Here is a 19,570-nt window from a genome sequence, read left to right on the forward strand (position 1 = left end):
CCGGGGCGGCTGGTCCTGGCAGCACTGTTGCCCCCAGCTCTGGGGTGACGCCTGTTCCCCGCTAACAATGTCTCCCCACCGCTGTCCTCCCTCCAGCTAGCAGATGGGGCAGGGGCCCGGTGGGCAGGACTCCCGCATTCTCCTGGTTGGTGCCGTGGGGGGAGGCGGCTCCCTGCAGTTGGCGGGGGGCATGCGGCAGGGGGCTGGGCCGAGACAGCTGCGCCCTCACCCTCTCCTCCCGGCACTCCCTCCCTCCCCCTCATACCAGCCGGATCAATCCCCCCCAGTTTATTAATCTAACCCCCGGCGATGCCACCGTGAGCAGGGAGGCTTTTATAGTCGGGCTCCATGACAACTGGCACGCAGACGCCAGGAGGCCTCTGTCAGCGTCATTTATCTCTGACATCATCAATCACAGGTTGCCAAGGCAACAGCCTGGATCTGGCTCAAAGGGGGTGGTCCCCGCCGCTCGGCCCAAATTGGAAAATCCCTGCGACTGGGTGTGGGGGGGAGCGGAGGTGGAGGGATGTTACCTGCCCCCAAGATGGCTGGCTCCCTGCCCGCTGCAGGGCTGGGCACCCACAGCCACCCCTGCTTCCTCCCCACAGGCACCCCGACTCCTCACGCCCTCCCCTCACCAACCTATGCTTCCAGTGACCCTACAGAGCCACCCCCACAGCCCACCCCTCAGAGGACAGGTACCAGACCCTATGTCTCCCCCTGACCCCAGCAGACACACGGCAGGAAGGTGGGGATGGGATTTCACATCTAATCCTGGGAGAGCAGTCCCCACAATGTTGCCGAACGGCACCGACCCCCGCATAACAAGCCCCCAGAAATGTACCTACAGCCCTACTAGGCTCAATGAGGGGAAGGAGAACCTAGAGCTGGGTGCCCCCACAATGAGCACGGCCTGCTCCAGTCAACCCTATCTCCCCGCCCCGTCCTCACACCAGCAGCACTCTCTCCCTTGCAGAGAAAGGTCTTGGTTGGAGGTGGGATTGGGGCCAGGAGCCTGGAGTTCCCCATGGAGCCTCACCCATCCTGCCCTGCCCTGGGGAAAGGGGGGTGGGGGGGGTTGGTACCTAGGCACTTACACTCCTTGGACATGCCCACTTCGAAGCACTTCTGGAGGCGGCAGTACTGGCAGCGGTTGCGTGTCACCTTGTTGATGATACAGTTCTTGTCCCGGTGGCATGTGTACACCATGTTCTTCTGGATGCTCCGGCGGAAGAAGCCCTGTGGAAAGCACCCAGGCCACAGGCGCAGTGAGCAAGGCAGCACTGCTCATCCAACCCACTTCCCCTGGCTTGCCACCAACACAACTGTGAATCCTTGTACTGAGAGCTACCTCCCCCTGGGCCTGGCTCTGGACTGCTCTCTTACGCACAGGGCACAGTACAGTGCCTTGGGAAGGCAGAGTGGGATGAGCCTTGCTGCACTGTGATGCAAGGCAGCATTGTGTCAGGTGTGGATGAGGTCACACTAGTATGAAGAGTACCCCCTTACTCCCCACACCAAAGGGGAATAAGCTATGCCAGCATAAGGCACCTCCATGCTGGTCTAACTGGGACAAACTGGTCATCACTTGTCCCATATAGGCAAGCCCTAAGACCCACTATTCTAGCTGCTCTGGTATAATTGTCATCCCCTTCCCCTTGTTGCAATACAAGCGGTCTTATTCTGGGGTAAAGGGCTGCTTTGTTTTAGCTTCACCCCCAGTTACGATCCTTTCCTCTCACCCAGTCTCCATTAGAGCGGCCTGAAAACAACACTCCCACTAGTACAGAACAAACCAAGAGCTGCTGCCCCCACCCTCTGGGCTTGGTCAAACTCATTCCCATGCAGGGATTAGGTGCCTTGAAAGTACAGGAACACAAGATGCCTGTGGAGATTGGACTGCTGGGAATAACCTAGGAAAGCATTACATGAGGTGCTCTTGGAACCCCAAAAGACCCCATGTCAGGTCAGGGCTACATGTGCCTTCTGCCTGGAAGGCTCTCTGAATGGAGCAGGAACATCTGCCTTCAGCACCTGGCACTTCCCAATGTCTAAATACTTTGCAAAGTACTCCCAAGTATGGGTGAAGGGGCTCTCTCCACTGTACAGCATGCCTGAGTCAAGAGTCCAGAAGTCCCTGCGTTCCTGACCTGGCTCTAGGAGAGAAGTGAGGTCTAGTGGGTTACAGCAAGGAGCCAGGACTCCTGGGTTCATTTCCTGGATCTGCTGCAGACATGCTGGCAGACCTTGGCAAATCCTTATGTTTCTCTGTGCCTCAACTTCCCTCCCCTGCCCAAAGGGACAGATGCTAACTCTCCTCCATGAGGTCCTGAGACCTCATGATTACACCCTGGCAAAGCACTCCAAACTCTGTAGGTTGCTGCAACAAGCAAGGCTCCACATCCTGCCCACAGTGTGGGCAGGAGCCACAGCAGCTGGGCAGGTACTGTGACCACTTTGGGGTTGGCAGGGCCCAGAGCAGGACAACCAGAGAGCAGGGCTGAGCAGCCATATGTAGGGTACTGCGTGCCAAGAGTGGCCTAACATTGGGCTCCTGACCTTTATGCCTGGCAAGAAAGATGGGCACCACAGAGAAGGAGGCCTGGCTGGCACATGGAGAGAGGGGGCAGCTGTTTGTGAATCAGGGTGAGATCATTACAGATACTGGTACGACCCCCCAAAAATCCACTTCCAACCCATTACAGGGGCTGTCCAGACCTAGATAAGTGCTTGTTGGCTCCTTGGAGTGTGGATTAATAATAAGGACCCCAGTGTTCACATAAGGAAACAAGCAGCACCCTCCTGAAGTGTGAAAGCAGAACCCTGGTGTACCCACAGGTGCTACACTAGGAGCTGCTGTCCCCTCCCAACCCACCCCAAGGAACTCAGGCTAGCAGCTGCCTCAAGGTTAAATGACTCCCCCAAGGCTGGACAGGGCAGACAATGAGGAGGGGTGGTTGATGTCAGAGCCAGGACTTCAGGTGCTCTCATCTGACCCGGCCGCTGGGCAATCCTTCTGCTACATGGGCCCCACACTCACCTTGCAGCCTTCGCAGGCGCTCACCCCATAGTGGTAGCCCGAGGACTTGTCCTGGCACACGAAGCAGGGCTTGTAGACCCGAGGCAGCGGGGGCGGAGATGGGGGGCTGGGGACGATCTCTTCAGAGCTGGTGCTCTGCGTCTCTATGGCTGGGGAGAGAGAACAGAAGGAGAGGGCTCAGGGCTTGCTCAGGGTCTGTCTGCTGCATTCCCCTCCCTGTGGGAGGAGGGACCTGTAGTTATGCCCGCTTAGCATGGCACTGCCCAACACCAGGCAGCCCCTGGGAGCAGGGGGTTCCACAGGGCTCACCCTGACCTTGGGGACAGATCTGAAGAACATGGAAGTGGGGGCACAGCAGCCTAGCACAGCCACCCACCGCCTCTGCTCCCAGCCCGTCATGGACCTGTGCCCCACTCTGCCTTGTGAACTCCACATTGCCTCCTTCCACCATGCTGGAGATGCCCCCAGCTAAGCCCAGCCCCAGCAAAGCACGGCCTCAGAGCTGGGGAAAATCACTGGTTCCCCAGCCTGAGATGGGTCTGGAGAAAGCGCCATCTGCCTTGTTGCCAACAAGAGAACGCCAAGCCTGCAAAGCACTCATGCTCAGGGTCTGTGCTGCTGCCACACAGCCCCATGGCCACCCTGCTGGGCATCCCCCTCATAGCTCTGCTGAGACCGAGAACATGCATTTGTAATGACCTGCCCCCGTCAATGCCTTGCACAGCTGTTGACGCTGGTGAGAAGCCAGTGTACGACAGAGCAGGCCGTGCTGCATATATCAGGGATGATGCAACAGGCAGGCAGGGCACTGGGGCATGGGTCACAAAAGTCCTCCCAGTGCCTTCTGGCACCAAAGGAAGGAAGCATTGTTGGGGGAGGGAACTGCTTCTATCCCAAACTCCTGGCTGCACTGGGTGAATCCTGGCAGCCAGCAGTATTTCTGGAGGGGCAGCCCCAGCTGGCCACACTCCCCTGATGAGCCCCAATGCTAGGACACCAGTGCCGCTTCAGTGTGGAGCCAGCTGCAAGGCTGCCAGGTGCCTCTCTGCTGTGCCACACAATGCTCTCTACAAGACCAAGAGCACTTTCCCCTGTGCTTCAGGCACCACCAGAGCAGATGAAGGGTATTTGGGGGGTAGTGTGGGGGGATCAGGTGGGTGTAAGCATGAAAGCAGTGTCCAGGCCACAGATAGCTCCCTGCACCTGGGTAGGAGCATACCTGGCTGGCACTACCCTGAGGATGCAGTCTACGCCACAGCCTCTGGGAGGTTCAGTCCCTCTGCCCCTTTCTGAGCAGGACCCTGGACCCCCCTGTGAACTGACCAGAGGAGAAGGCAGCTATGAGCCTACAACACACACAGCATCACCCAGGGAAGCATCCCTGCCTGGTGGGCACCTCCCACCTGCCCATGAGTGCATGGCTGCAGGAGAGCCACTCAGACCCTCATGCAGCCCTAGGCAGCGGGTATCAGAGCCCTGAGCCACCAGACCCTTGATCTTGGGGCTCCCCATAGCCAACCCCCAAGGAAGCCAAGGCACGGGGGTTGGGGCATGCACTGTTCTGGAATCTTGCAGCACCCCCGGGTTGTGGCAGAATGGGCGGGAGGCACTTTGTGAGCCTGCAAGATGTGACTTGACATTTCCAGGCCACAGACATAAGATGTGGGATTCAGGCAGAAAGTGCATCCCGGGAGTGTCACACTGCACGTCTGAACAGTATTGCTAGAGCCTTGCCCCCATCCACCCCATCCTCTCCACACCTCGCACCACAGCCAGCACCCCAGTGCCATGCTCTCCCCACCATGCCCTGGGCCACCAAGGGGCACTCCCTAAGCCTTTGCTCTGAAACCAAGCAAGGGAGAGGAGAGGCTGCCCTCAGGTCACTCATAGGAGGGGCTCACAGGAGGGACATAGCTATGGGGTGGCCCCTTCCAGGGCCTGACAAGCCACTGCCACAGGCACAAGTTGCCAGGCTCAACAAATCCTCAAGGCAGGGTGTGTGCACAAGTGCTGGGGCATGCGTGTCAGTGTGCACATGCAGCAGGCTATACAAAGCCAGCTTGAACAAGGATTTGAAAAACAAAACAAGCCCTCACAAGCGAAACACCATCCTGCCCCCCAAGGAGAGTGATGTGGCACCCAAGACAGCATCACCACCTGAGACCAGCTCCCACTGTGGGGACACATGTGCCCCAACAGTCACCTGGCATCAGCAAGGTGTGAGAGACAATGACACAGCCTCTTGGGCACCCACCATGAGTATACACACCTCCCGGGGAAGAGCATGTACTCAGATATACAAGGAGCTGTGTCTATAAATGGTGTGCACACATGCACACAAACTGTCCATACCCACTACAGTGGTTCCTGCATGTGAGTGTGCGCACACACACACACACACACACACAGACTGTGCACACAGGCACAGTACACACACAAGCGCACACATGCACTCAAAGACAATATACTAAAAAAGTCACAAACCCACACAAATACAGGGACTGTCCACAAGAACATACACAAATTCAGGGACTGCAGTCATTCCCCCATGTGCCCTTAGGAATGCAGTCAACAAATCTCAGCTCTCCTCATCTCCCAGGAAGGACACCAGAGTGTGCCCTGGGTTAGAGAGATGGACACACATCTACAAGTGTCCTAGACACTCTCCCGTGCTCCAAGCTCTTGGAGGGCAGCTGCTGCCTGGGCCAGACAAGTTGGTGTTGGGGTCTCCCTGCTGCTACCCACTCTGTGCAGAGGCAGGGACCCCCTTGGGCAGCACTGGGGCCTCCCTCCCCCTCTCTGGTGGCCAGGTGGCACCAGGTCTAGGAGCAAGGCCTGCTCTCTTCAACAGACTTATCCCCACCCCCAACACTGACAGGAGAACCCTTTCCTGTCTGCCAGGACAGCTGTGTACAGCTGGCTCTATAGAGCAGTGTTCTCACGGAGCACAGCTCAGACCCTCTAGGCCACAGGCGACACACTGCCAACAGAGGCCTCTCACCAGCTGGGTTTACAGGAATCCTCAAGAGGCCCCAGGCCCATCGTGCCAGGTGCTGTGCATGTGTGTGCGTGCACATATATGTATACATGGTAACAGGCCTCTGATCTCACCCCAGCCTTTGTGTGCCTGCAGCTGGGATGACACGTGCTACGGAAGATGCCAAGGTGGGCTCCCAGGTGCAGTGAGGGCCTTCCCTCTTCCCTTCCCTGGATTCCTGTGACTGTGAATCACAAGGCACCTCAGTGGAGATCAGTACCCTCTGTTGCAGCAGTCACAGAATCCAAACCCAGCACTACTGCTCTGCCCAGTCCTGTCCCCAGGGACATCTCAAAATGTCCAGCCAGGAAGGGAAAGGGATAGTTTCATGATTGTGGAGATCTCCAGACGTACCAGATGCAAAAGCCACAACACCAACGGCAGTATGAAGCATGACTGGCTCTTATCACTGCAGATGCAGCAGGGGGCTGACCTGTCCCAGACAAACCCTCTGACTTGGCTCAGGCTGTATGTCTTGGTGGAAAGCATCTTTCAGAAAGCTCCCTCCCTCTTCCTGCTTGGATGGCTTGTGGCCTAGAGGTGGGGCTCTGAAGCCTGAGTGGGATTCCCAGAAGCAGGTCTCTGCCCACAGCTGTAGCTCAGCTGCTCTGCTGACAATGCTGGGGGAGTGCGTGTGTAATGGGTGGCACTAGACAGAGCCCATGGGCTGGCTTTGCTTAGGAAAGGCAAAACCACCTGGAACCAGAGCAGGCTGCACACTCCAGCGTCCCCACATCTGCATGGGCACGATACACTCCTGTCCAGGCTGCACATGACCCCCCTGTCTCCCCGCTTGAACAGGTCCCGCTCTCTTGCTTTGCAGAGGCCAAGCCTGAAGCTTGATTCTTGTCTGCCTCCAGGAGAACACAGAAGGCTCTGGGGGAAAACCTGGGACTGGTGCCATGTGCAAATAACACTCCTCCACCGGCTTCTCCCCCCCCCCCCCACACAACACACACACGCCCCAGGGGAGGGTGCATTTCCTGCACAGCTCCAATGATTTGGTCAGAAAGACAGAGCTGGGGTGTTCAATTCTTGTGTCCTTCCCTCAGCCATTCCCTCAAAGCATGGGGGGCTTCTACAGCCACAGCTTATACATCCCTTCTTGCCATGGAGGAGTGCCCAGCCCCCACTGCAGCAGGGGCACTGGCATAGCTGCCCCACTCCTCAGCCTCATGGCAGCTGGAGTCACTCAGCACTGCCTCCCATTGCTGGGTCTGCTCCCTTGGCTGGGCTATCAGATGAGCTCATCCAGTCCCAGGAGAAGAGAGGCCTTTCCTAGCAAACAAGCAGGAGAGGGGAGACAGAGACACACACCTGGCCACCAGGCGCAAAGCAAAGCCACTCGCCAAAGCCTGTTTCTTCTACCCCTTCTCCCTGCTACCCCAGTCATCTCCCCATGCTGCTCTGCTTGTGGGCTATGGGGCTGGGAGCTCAGCTCAGCTGAGACCTCAGTGACCCTTCTGAGGAGGGTAGGGCGACCCTGAGCCCTCCCAGCCACATCAGACACCAACCCACCCCATCCAGGACAGAGGGAATCTCACAGGGGGCAAAGGGGGTGGGGCGATCTGGCCCTTCCACCACACAGCTGAGCCAAGAGCCCTGTGGCTGGAGCAGCAGAGAAGGGAGTAGCCACCAGCACAGCTTGAACAGTGGGGCAAGGGAGAATGATCCAGGAACCACGGGAAAACTTAAGAAATCAAGGTTCAAGTCCAGGCTCTACCACAGGCCCCTGAGACCTGGGCTGAGTCTCTGGATCTCTCTGCTCCACACCAGTAACACGACGAGAACAAGCCTCATTTCCAACCCGGACTGCGACCCAAGCGGGCACAGACTATTTTGGGCTCCGAGCCTATGGCATGCATACTGCTCCCCATCTTCCCTGATGCTCAATCCCACTCTCAACATGCACGCTTAAACTCTACCAGGAGCTTGATCTTTCCGAAAGTCAAAAGAAATACCATCGGAAACATCAGCCTTCATCTCTGCTGGCTCTCTCAGAGCTCACCTGTGTAGCAGAGACTAGTCTTTACCCTAGGAAGAACGGCAGATCCATTCCCACCCAGGGCCACACAGCTGCTTCTGTGCCCCTAGAAACGGCCCAGGGCCCCTGCTCTTGCCAGCTAGGTGTGAGACACAGCCTAGGACATGCAGCTGGGCAGGTCTGAACCTGAATCTCAACTCAAGCCTTCACTCCCACCTTGGGCAGGAACCAGCCAGAGCTTTGAGGGATTTCCCTAGCTAGCAGGCATTGGGGGTAAGGTGGGGCAGACAATATGCTTTTCCCCTCGCAGCTCCTGAGCCCTGCTTGCACTCAGGGCAGGAAGGGGTTAAAGAGCCGCCTGCAACTCCTCAGGATGTTTGGCGATGTTTTTCTTAACTTAGAGCCAAGTAAACCAGTCAAACAGGATATTAAAGGCCTGGCCCTAGTTAATGTGCCAGCGATCCCCCACACTCGCCTCCTCCAGAGGAGAGGAATGCCCCCATGGCCCAAACCCAGCCCCAGCTCCCAAAGACAGGTCCAACCATGGTCCCTGCATAGGGCAGTGCCCTGCCTGGGAAGAGAGGCTCCCTCTCCCCCAACATGTGCATACTGGGAGATCAGACACTAATGGGGATCCAGGAGTCAAAGTTGTGGGGAGCGGTACCTTGGCACAGGAAGAGGCCTAATAGCAGGGGAATGCACCCCAGGCACTTTTCTGCTCCTCAGAGACCAGCCAGTCCCTGCTGGGGAAAAGCCTCATGACAGAGCCTTGTGACAGTCAAGCGTAGGGTTGGGGAGCATCTCCCAGCCCAGCAGGGCAGTGTCATGCCGGGCTCAGGATACCTGGTTCTGTTCCCTGCGCAGGGCATCTGAGAGGGGAAGCAGGGCCTGGCAGGGAATAGCAGCGCATTAGGAAACCTGGGCTTTCCCGCCTGCATCAGGAGGGGGGTAGGGATTAGTGGTTTGATCAGGGAAATGCCTGGGAGCCAGGACTCCTGGGTCCCTCCCAGCCTTGTGGAGAGTACACAGCCCAGGGGCAGAGCTCAAACAAGACAGGGGAGGATCAATTTCCTTCCAGAGGCACCTAGCACATTTCTGGTGTATTTGGGCCAACTCAGGTGCCCACAGGGCTCTCTGCAGCCCCACCACAACAAGGCCACAAGCACATGAAGGAGGTTGTGAGCTGGAGGCTCCCCAGAGAGCACAGAGCATGGCTCCTGTGGGGCAGCGCCTGCCCCCTACCTTTGCAGCTGAACCATCAACAGCAGTAGGGCAGGGTGCCAGATGCAGCAGTGGCTGCTGCAGGTGGGCACCAGGCATGCAAGGGTTAACTGAGAGCAGCTCCGGGTGCTGGGCTCCCTGGGGGCCCCCAGATCTGCGAAGGTCACAGTTGCTGCTGCTGCAGAAGAGAAGTTGCGGAGGGAGAGGTAGATGCAGGAGGGCGGAAAGGAGCTGCTAATGAACAAAGATGGAGCTGTGCCTTGCAAAGTGGAAGAGGCTGGGGAAGAAGGGATCTGGGGCTGCTCTTAGGGACCCCTGCACACATAGGTCTGTGCCCCATGTGATCTTCAAGAGGGACCCTCCATCTCTACAAACACCAGCCCCAGCCACATGCCCTCCAGCTGGGAGCAGAGTCATGCCGGGTCTAGGGGTACACTCCAAGCACCCCCAGCTCACACAACCTTCCTGCCCCCCACTCCCAACCCAGCCTCTGAGACTTTCGGGTAAAGACAAAAGGGGAAGCCACCAGCCTGGAACAATGGGAGATCTGTTTCCCCATCAAAGGCAGGCCTGTCCCTGCTGCCGCACTCCCGCTGCTCCCCATCACAGCAAGGGAGGCTGCATTAATTGCTCTCTAGCGTGGCCCTCTCGAGGTCAGAGATGGAGTGGGGAGGCCGGGTGGCAGTCTGGGCGGTCGCAGCAGGCAGACAGAAGCCGTATTCTTTGAACAAGCCCAGCACAGCCGACAGGATGAAGCAGGCAGGGGCCAGGGGCAGGCGATGCCATATGGAGCCAGACTGGAACAAACAAGGGGGATTCCCGTCCCTGGCACCACGGCTGGGGACCACAGAAGACAGAGGCGCTGACCCCAAGCCCTTCGGAGTTGGCGGGATGAGCTGGCTCAGAGCCCAAGACACTGGGCCCCAGCAGCTCCCGCTGAGACTAACTGCCAGAGGATCACATTGTTCAATGCAAAATGCCTGCCGCTGCACCCAGGACAGTGCCAGGGCTCTGCCTCTTGCCCGCAGACACTGTGAGGAAACACTCAATGCAGCCCAACCTGGGCTGAAACAACTCACCTCCAGTCTGGGGCTAGCAGGCAGTACTGTGACGCAGGAGGTTCAGCTGCCTCTGGGTATGTCCGGCCCTCACCAGCCCAGCTTCTCCTCTGGGAGGGAGGAGCCAGTGCCACCATAGGACCAAGTGTCAGGACACCTGGGTTCTACTCCCGTATCTGCCCTGGAGCTGCTACCCCCCCAGGCTTGGCTTCTCCACACCTGGTCCCTCACACCTAGTCCCCCAGGACTCTCCCAGCCTACTACAGCTGCTGTGAGGAACAAGAGTTCACCACATGGGGCATGTGCCAAGGTCTCTGTGAGCAACCCTGTATTCTGGCACTGCTCTGACCCTCTTGCAGGGGCCACAAACAGGTACCAAGGCAAAGGCTCCCAGTTTGAGCAGGGGCAGGGGCTGGGCAGCAGCGAAGAAATGTCAGCTTACTGAAAGCTCTGAGGGTGGTATAGGACAAGTCCTCTACAGGACATAACTGGGGAGCAAAGGAGCACATGGGCAGCCTGACCCCAACATACAGGGAGCAGCCCAGCACACAGGCGGCCCAGCATGTTACCGGGGGAGGGGGATGGGGAACAGAGAAAAGGCTATCGGCAAGAAAGAGCAGAGCCGGTGGGAAGGGTGGCCATGGGGCACTGTTAACTGGGACAGCTGCTTGACATCACCTGCATGGGAAAAGTAGCCCCTGCCCCAGGCCTACCCTGTTGTGAGCAGTGTCCTGTCCAGGGAATGCCCTGGCAAGCCCAGTCCAGCACTCCTGGGCTCTGTCCTGCCCCTGCAGGCGGGGTCTACCTGCTACAGGAAGAGACCAGGGCCAGGACTCCTGGGTTCTACTCTTGTTGCAGGAAGGAAGATGTGGGGTTAGGAACTTGGGACTCCTGGACCCAAATGCCAAATATACCACAGACTTCATGCCTCAGTTTCCCTGTCTAGATCGCAAGGATATCACGAGTCAGCCTGCTCAAAGTGCCATGGCGCTACCCATGCCAGGACACAGCTTAATGGCCAGGCACTGCCATGGGGCAGAAGGGAACAAGGGGAGAGCTAGAAATGGCAGTGAGCTGTGGGAGGTGGTATTATGGGGGGAGATGGGGGTGTTGCGGCTAGTGGGAGAGGGGCAGAGGGGATGACGGGTGGAGCGTCCAATTTGGGTGAGGTCACAGGGACACTAATTGGACAAACAAGCAAGGTATCCCCAACGTGACAAGGCAGAGGCTGCTGAAAGGCAGGCACATGAGGTGGGGGGGAAGGGGACAACACATGAAAGGGCACTCAACAAAAGGCACAGGCTGCGCTGCATAAAGGGCTCATTGTTGGGTTAACTTCTGCCAAGACAGTGCACTCCAACAACAGACAATCCCAGGCGAGCAGTTGAGGGGGTGGGATTAATCTCACCCAGCTATTCCTCCCGTGCCTGACTTCAGGGGCTGGCATTCCAGCAGGCTGCAGAGCTGCAGGGACTCCGAAAGCACATGGGCACATACAGGATGGGCGCGTGTGCTTGACAGGAAAGGGAGGATGCACTGTTCTCACTTATGCACGCAGGTGCACAAACACTATGTGCGTAGGTGTGGGTAGGGGAGGGAGTATATACGTGCATGTGCCTGAGCAGAGGCATGCATTTCTTCTCTCACACACACTCCCTCTTCTCTCAAAGGAGCCCCCAGCCTTGTTCAGCTACACTCAGCCACTCTCTAGGGCCTGATCCATTCCCTGGAACTAGTCCCTTTCCCAGTCACCTCAAGGTGGACAAGGCCCAGCCAGAGCCACCTGTGACCCCAGTGCACAGTGACAGGCACTGGGGACAGAAAGCCAGGGGCTGCATGGAGAACAGCCCCCGGGGATTCCCAGGTAGGAATCCAAGTCAGGCCCCCCCTGCCAGGAGGGCTGTGACTGAGGGCAGAGGCCATGCAGAGATCTGGGCAGGGTAGGTGGGCAGGGGCATGGGCTGACAGGTGAGGCAGCAGGACGCAGGCCTGGCACAGCCGGGAGGAAGATGCCGGGCAGGTTGCCAGCTCCCAACAGGCCCTTTGTTCCCCAGCCAGAGACAGGGCTGCCAGGCTTCCAGAGCACTGGGCTGCCGGCGCTGCCTTGCTCCAGCGCACAGTCCCAGCCTTGGCAGCCAAGGCAAACACAGCGCTGGCCCTGCCCTGCTGGGAACAACACCTCTACCTGTGCCCCACCCGAGAGGCTCCCAGGGAGATCTGCACCTTCACACAGAGGGGCCTGCCCCCTGGCAAGGGGCTCCAGGCTAGAGAAGGGACCGCAGTCTCTCTCTCCCAGCAGGGCTATTTCTAGGAAGGAGCTGGCTGGGAGGTGGTAGTTCCCAGCTCCCTTAACCCCTCCGGCATAGGTGGCAGAAGGCTGGGGCTAACAGGGCTTAGCCCCACCAAACTGGGCCAGCAACAGCAGCTCCAGCACCACCGCTGCTGCAGCACCGCGCCCAGCACCCCCACCGCATGCACAGCACCAGCACACGCTGGCCTGCAACAGCCCTGCGGGAGGGAGGGAAGGGGGCAGGCAGGCGCGCGACGTACTGCCCAGCCCCCGCCTCAAACAATATTTTCTAGTGCCACCTATGCTGTCCAGGGCAATTCAGGATCACACCATATAGGCTGCTCCCTGCTGCTATTTCCCAGTACAGGGTTTTGGGACTGGAGCACCTGCTGTTCACACACCCTGGCCCCTGCACCATGCTCCTTCCCCAGGCCTCAGCTCAGGGGGGAAAGGGCACAAGCAGCAGGTACATGAGGATGCATGTGCCTAAGCAGCTCCCAGTCCCCCTAGACTTTTCCCCAACACTCACTTCTGGAACTAAATCATAAGTGCTCTGTCCTTTGACAGCCCCCATCCTGGGACTGTTATCCCCATGGTGGGGGAAACTGAGGCACAAGAACAAGGAAGCCACTGAGCTGAGGTCCCAGCAAGCCAAGGAATCAGGAAAGGAACCCAGGAGGCCTGGCTCCCAGGTCACTCCCTCCACTAACCTTTAAAACACATTCCCCTTCCCCAAGCAGGAACAGAACCCAGGAGTCCTGACCCCACCACCTCTCTACCCACAGAGCACAATGCTGTTCCTGTTCACTCCCAAACCCAGGGGTCCCCGGTCTGGTGAGAATCAGGAGCAACTGTGCTGAGCCCCAGAGGCACAGTTGAAGCAAGGGAGAGACATCTATGGGGTGGGCACTGTGCCGGCTGTTTTCCCTGGACCCTGCCTTGTCCAAAGTGAACCCTGCTAAAGGGGTCCCCCACTCAGTGCTGGTCACGGTTGGCACCCAACCGAACAAGCAGGGAGCACGGACATCTGGGACCCTGAAAACACAGCTCCAAGTCCTGCAGGGCCCTGGCACCGAGACACGAGATGGCCACTCTGTATGACAAGTAGCTAATTGAACCTAGCTCTGGGGCATGTGGTACATATGTACATATGCTGAGAGCCAGAATAGCCACCCTCACTCCAAACACCTCATGACAGACCCAGGCACCCTTCCTCATTCAACCCCTGCCCATCCAGGCCACCAAGCCAATAACTTGAGCACAAGACCAACCTGGTGACTTAGGGTGGGAGCAGTGGAAAGAGAAGTGGGGGGAATGTTGGGGGAAAGGGTAGGAGCTGGGCTGCCAGCTGAAATTGGTACCAGCAGCTGCAGGGACATCCAGGCACCTCTGCCCCCAGCGTCAGGACCTGTTGCAATGGCATGCTGGTCATGACGCTAGGTGCCAGTGGTCTGTGGCAGGGGCCGGAGGAACGGCCTCATCTACATTACACAACACGACTCCTGCCCTGGGAATCTGCCACAGGAATATCAAGCACTCAGTTACACACCAGGTACCCCCAGAGCACCTGTGCCCCTGCCAAAGAGCAACAGTCAGCACTGGAGTCATTGGAAGGGGGCAACCAGGTTCCCCTCCTGTCTCCTGGCCTCATTTTGACCCAGGCAGCCCCCCTGAGGTAGAAGCTAAGGCAAACTGCCCAACAGCTCCCACCCCAGCCCCACAGTGCCTGCTGCCCCTCCCCAGATCTACACCTTGCCCCCAGGCTGTCCCCAGACATGACCCAGAACATGCCACAAGGGCAAAGATGTTGCACTGTGCCCAGAGCCCGGGTGGGTTCCCAACTGTGTCCAGTGCTTTGATGGAAAACAGGACCTCAAGAGCTAGCAGAGAACATTTAAGCCCAAATGGGGGCTTGGGAAAGGCCTGGGCCCAGGGTATAACCTCTATTGCAGAAAGACAGAAGACCACACCCCAGGGACAGGTAACCCCATACCACCTGCCACAGGAGATCCTCCCTTCACCATCCCCTGGTGCCGCCCAGGCTCAAAGAAGGGCTGATGGTGGAAGAAATGGGTCCCTGCTCTGATCAACAACGGAGGGTTCAAGTGCCAGTTCCCCTTGACTGCCTTATGGGCTGCTACATGTCTTGGTCTGTCCCATGGGGACCTGGGACTCACATGGCATTGGGGCAGCACCCAGCTCTGCACCAGAGAAAGGTAAGTCTCCAAGTGACAGAGCCAGAACTGCAAGAGAGAGCAGCAGGACTCCAACCTGGGTGCCCAGGGACTGCTGCAGGGCAGGAGAGCAGGGGGCTGCCTAGCCTTTGCTTGAGTACCAGCCAACACCTTACTGCATTGGAGGATGTTGCTAGAAACCCTAGGCCTACTGAACGTGAGCCATTGGAGCATTTCAGAATCTGCACTGTCCAAAATCCCCAGGGCAGGCCTGAGCAGGCCTGTCACCGCAAGTGCCTGAGCTGTGCCCCTAACTCCGCAGCACCCAGCTTGTTTGCATCTGGGGTAAGTGCCAAGACAATGGTAGGAACAGAACCCAGGAGTCTGACGCTCGTGGACCTGGACGCTCGTGACTGGCTCTTTCATTGTGGCTGGCTCCTGGATATGGGTCCGATCTAGAGGGACACAGTCCTCACCTAGCAGATGACAGTGCCACAAAGAGAGGGGCAGGGCCTGGCCTGCAGGCTGCCTTTCAACAGCTCTGGAGTCTCTCTTACCCATGCACTTTTGTTTGCAGGAACTGAGTCAGCCCTGGCACCCGATTCCCTTGGCAGCACCAACCAAGGAGCAGGCCCAAGTGGGACAGGGAATGGAGGGGGGTGGATTTTGGCATTGGTGTAGATCAGGGATCACGTTTGTGCTGCATGTTTGTCTGGGGGGGGGGATCCTGTTTGCTCAGTTCCTGTCCAAGGTCTCAGATGGGCCACAGCCTCCTCCCTGCGACACCTCTGCTCTCACTCTGACACTTGAAAAGCCACAGGCTGCAAAACTGCTTCAAAGGGGCAACTCCCTGCACCTCAAGGTACAATCAGACATATGGTGCCCTCTGTGGTCCCAACAATGGCAAGGGAAATGGGCTTGGGAATAAGCCAGCCCTTTTATTTCAAGCACTCTGGAAGACTAGCTTGAGGGAACCTGGGTTCAAAATGATGGGTCAGCACAGCTTGTCTCCTAACCAGTTCTTTTTTTGTATGACAGAAGGTGTCTGTATCTTTATCTTTCTGCACTTTGGCATTTTTGTTGATTCAGGAGCTCTTGGCTGTCAGAGATATTACCAGGGATCACTACATGGAAGTGGCTCTCCTTGATCTGCTCCCAACCAGTTGATGCATATGAAAGGCACAGCCCAGGGGGCAATGAACATGAGATGCTTCCCACACCCTCCCAACCACTGGTGACCAAACAAATGGATGCCTCCCAAACCCCATCCCCAAAGGCAGGTCTACATTGCTAGCTGTAGCAGACCTGCTGCCCCCCACCCTGCCATGTCCTTCATGCAGCAGGGAGCCCAGCTGGATGGATTCTGCAGCTGAGGGGCTCCATGGGGGCCATCAATCTGGTGTAGAAAGCTTTGAGGGTGTTGCAAGGATGACACCAGCCATTGCCATGAGCACAGGCAGGAGATTAGGAGGATGGAGGTGGTAGGGGGAGCCAGTACCCCAGAGCCATGTGTGCACCTTGAGGGATGCCTGGGTTCCACTCCCAGCTCTCCAGGCCTCAGTCTGCTAGAAAATGAGGCCCACAACCACTGGGCACACCCAGGCCTAATTGAGAAGCCAGAACAGCAGGCCCTGTGGGTACAAGTTCAGGGGGGGAGGGAGAAGGGGGAGATCCCAGGCTCTACAATAGTGCCACCCTCAGAGTAAACCCCTCTGCTCTGGCATCCAAAACCCAACCCCAGTGGTAACAGCTGGTCCCCACAGGGACTGCCAATCACAGCTGAACTTCAGGTCACCTTCTGGAGAAAGGAGCCATGTTACAGCCCTGCCAGCTGGCCACCCATGTCTCCACCGTAACCAAGAGGCAAGTAGACATGTATCCCATCACCCCCTAGCGCATCCCTGCCACCCACCAGCTAGAGAGCTTTGGGGGGACAGATACGGCAACTCCCGTACAGCACTGAGCACAAAGGATGGATACCCCAAGAACTGGAGTTCTTGTCCAGACCCTAGTGCCAGGCAGTGGCGAGGTCTTTCCAGGACAGGCCTGCTTTGCATCTGGCCTCGTTTCCCACCTCATTTGTGGTAGCGCAGGCTGGGGAGGGTGGCGGGAGAGGGGGGGATGAAGGAGGACAACCACATTTTTAACAAGTGACATGCAGAAGCAGAACGTGCTCTTTAATGCTCCCGCGGGCGGGCGGGTGCAGAATAAATCACTGCTTCCACTTGAGGCAGCGGATCCATTAATGTGACTGAGCGAGCGGCGTCTATAATTTATCGCCTCTTTTATATAATTTAAGAACTTCCTCGTGGAGAGCGGCACTCGCCAAATGCAGATTTGACAGGATCCTGATGTGTCGAGTGGCGCTGCTGCCGATGGGCTCCCCGCCCCATGCTGACCACATGGGTGCTGAGGGACCCTGGCACCCAGCTGGGGCAGGGGCGCTAATCAACTTGGGAAGCCCCCATCCCCTGCCAGCCTCCAGGTGGGGGGCAGATGGAAGGGTCGTTGCTGCTGCCTCCCATCCCTGCCGATGCCTCAGACACACCTAGCACTGGTGGTAAGACCCACAGGTATAGGGCCTGATGCAGGCAACTCCCCTCTATTCCACTATCCTGGTCACAGCAGCCTGAAGCCCCTTTGTCTAGACTGCACGCCACCACACCAAGGCCCATCCTATCCATCTCAGTACCAGACTGGCCCTCTCTGGGGTGGTCAAGACTTAGGCGGGGGTCACTTAAGGGAAGCAGTGAATTCCAAGAGCCCAGGGGTGGCTGGGAAGGGGAAGCAGGACTTAGCCCCAGGATTCCTGGGGGGCAGCGCAGGGCAAACATCGCTTCCCTGTCATGGGGCCAAAGGTGGGGAGGCCTAGTTAGCTGGTCCTTGTTCACAGACAAGATTGGGCCTTTGTCTGCATGGGGCACGCTCTCACACTGGGCCCAGCCTGGTTACAAGTTCACCAAACATGGACCCAGGGAAGATTTCAGTGGCGCAGATCCAGGCCCTTGGGCCAGCAGGGGAAAAGCCTGACCAGAGCCCAGCTAACTGAAGCCCACGTGATGTTAGCTCCCAGCTACCTACACAGAGCTGTGGTGGCTGGCAAGGAGGGTGCAAGAGGTAGGAGGTGAAGTGCCCAGGGCTGGTCGTCAGCCAGCCAGTTCCTAGCCTAGTTCATGCAAAGTGCCCAACGCTAGCAGCTTACTGGGGCCACGCTTCCCTGGGGTGCCAAGGCCTCACCAGCAGCCACAGCCATGCTGGGTGCATGTTGTCTGGTAAAAATGCCTCAAGACTGCACAACACTGGCACCCTCCCCCCTGCCGGCCTGCAGAGCCCTTGCAAAGCAAAGGGCTGAGGTACCTAGTAGGAGGACCCTTGGTCACCCCCTACCCACCCTTGGCAGTGCTGTCCCCAGCAGTTGGGCTAGCTGCCCAGAGAAGGCCCTAATACTGTAGCACCCCCATCCAGCCCCGGCCATGCCCAAATGGGCAGCACTTGACTCCGCTGGAGAGAGGCTATGTGTTTGTGGGGGGAGGTGGTTTCAGTCTCTGTAGACAGGCAGAAATCCTGGGGTGAAACAAGGGTACCCCCTGCCTGGGGTTTTGGAGACTTGTTGACCACTGCCTGCCCTACCAGTATGAGAAGGGAGGGACTGAATATTGCAGAAAAGGGAGAACTAGAATGAGGAGCCTGGGCTCCACCCCACAACTAGCAAAACCCTCTCCCTTTCCAGAGCCAGGGAGTCCTGGCTCCCAGCCTCCCCTGCTCTAACCCACCAGACCCTGCTCCTCTCCTGGAGCAGGGTAGAACCCAGGAGTCCTGGCGGCTAGCCTCACCCCCTCACTCTAACCCTCTAGACCCCACTTGTCTCCCAAAACAAGTAAGAGAGGAAGCAGCAAGACCCCAGCTGCAAGCCAGATGCTGCGTCTGAGCAGAGCTTCCCTGGGCAAACATGATTTGGAAAAGAAAAAAAAAAGCCCTCCCTTTCTCCCCCGCCACTGGCTCCATGTGGAATCCACATGGGTTTGCTTTTCCTGAGCTCTCCACAGGAAATCCAGTCGGACACGCCCCAGACATCCCCGCAGGGCTCCAGCCGGCCTGCCCCCCCCAGCCAGCGCCAGAGCCCTGCACAAGAGTGCCCAGCACTGACCCAGCACCGCCTGCCCAGGATCCCCAGTCAGGCCTGCATCATCACTTGCCCAGCTCCCAGGCGTGGGAAAGCAGGCTCGGAGGCAGCCCAGCTTGCCAAGGTCACAGAGGGCTCCACGGCTAGAACCCAGGAGTCCTGACTCCCAGGCCACCCTGTGCTAACCTACTGGCCCCTATTTCCTTCCCAGAGCTGCAGATAGAACCCAGGAGTCCTGGCTCCCAGCCCTCCCTTCTTCCAGCTTCCCTCTCCAGGCAGGAAGGGAACCCTGAAATCCTGTTCTATCCCCCACCACGTTTCATATGAATCCCTGGCCCCCACAGCTTGGCTGGCGTTCCTCTGGACATGCCCAGCCCTTTCCCCTCTGCTCCCCTCCCTACCCAGTTAGCCCCTTTACACAGCTGTTTCACTGGGGGTGCAAGCAGCCTCTGGACCCCTCCAAGTGGGGTGGGGGAGAGGAGGGGGGCACCATCTACTCTAGGAGAGCCCTGACCTGCCCCACCTCGCCCCGAGCAAAGCCAAGAACCCTGCACAGGGGCGGGTTGAAGGGGAGGGAAGGGGATCCTGCTCTTCCAGCACTTTCCTGCAGATAAGAATCCAGCCTGCCCGGCAATCCTGGACC

At 58.1% G+C, this 19,570-nt stretch overlaps 1 protein-coding gene across 4 annotated transcripts in view; it reads right to left on the reverse strand.

Moving 5' to 3' along the window:
• RARA (retinoic acid receptor alpha) overlaps positions 1-19,570 on the reverse strand; it is a 91,569-nt gene that overhangs the window by 6,723 nt on the left and 65,276 nt on the right. For 3 of the 4 annotated variants that reach the window (XM_006022534.3, XM_014519453.2, XM_025202915.1), the window contains exons 3-4: positions 3,041-3,189; positions 1,098-1,239 (exon numbers count right to left, since the gene is read on the reverse strand). In XM_006022534.3, the coding sequence (XP_006022596.1) occupies positions 1,098-1,239; positions 3,041-3,189 (291 nt within the window). Of the gene's footprint in view, positions 1-1,085; positions 1,240-3,040; positions 3,190-19,570 lie in introns of all 4 variants that reach the window. The other variant, XM_014519454.2, reaches the window with a different exon arrangement.

The sequence above is a fragment of the Alligator sinensis genome, unplaced genomic scaffold, assembly GCF_000455745.1.
Source record: "Alligator sinensis unplaced genomic scaffold, ASM45574v1 scaffold886_1, whole genome shotgun sequence".
NCBI classification, from domain to species: domain Eukaryota; kingdom Metazoa; phylum Chordata; order Crocodylia; family Alligatoridae; genus Alligator; species Alligator sinensis.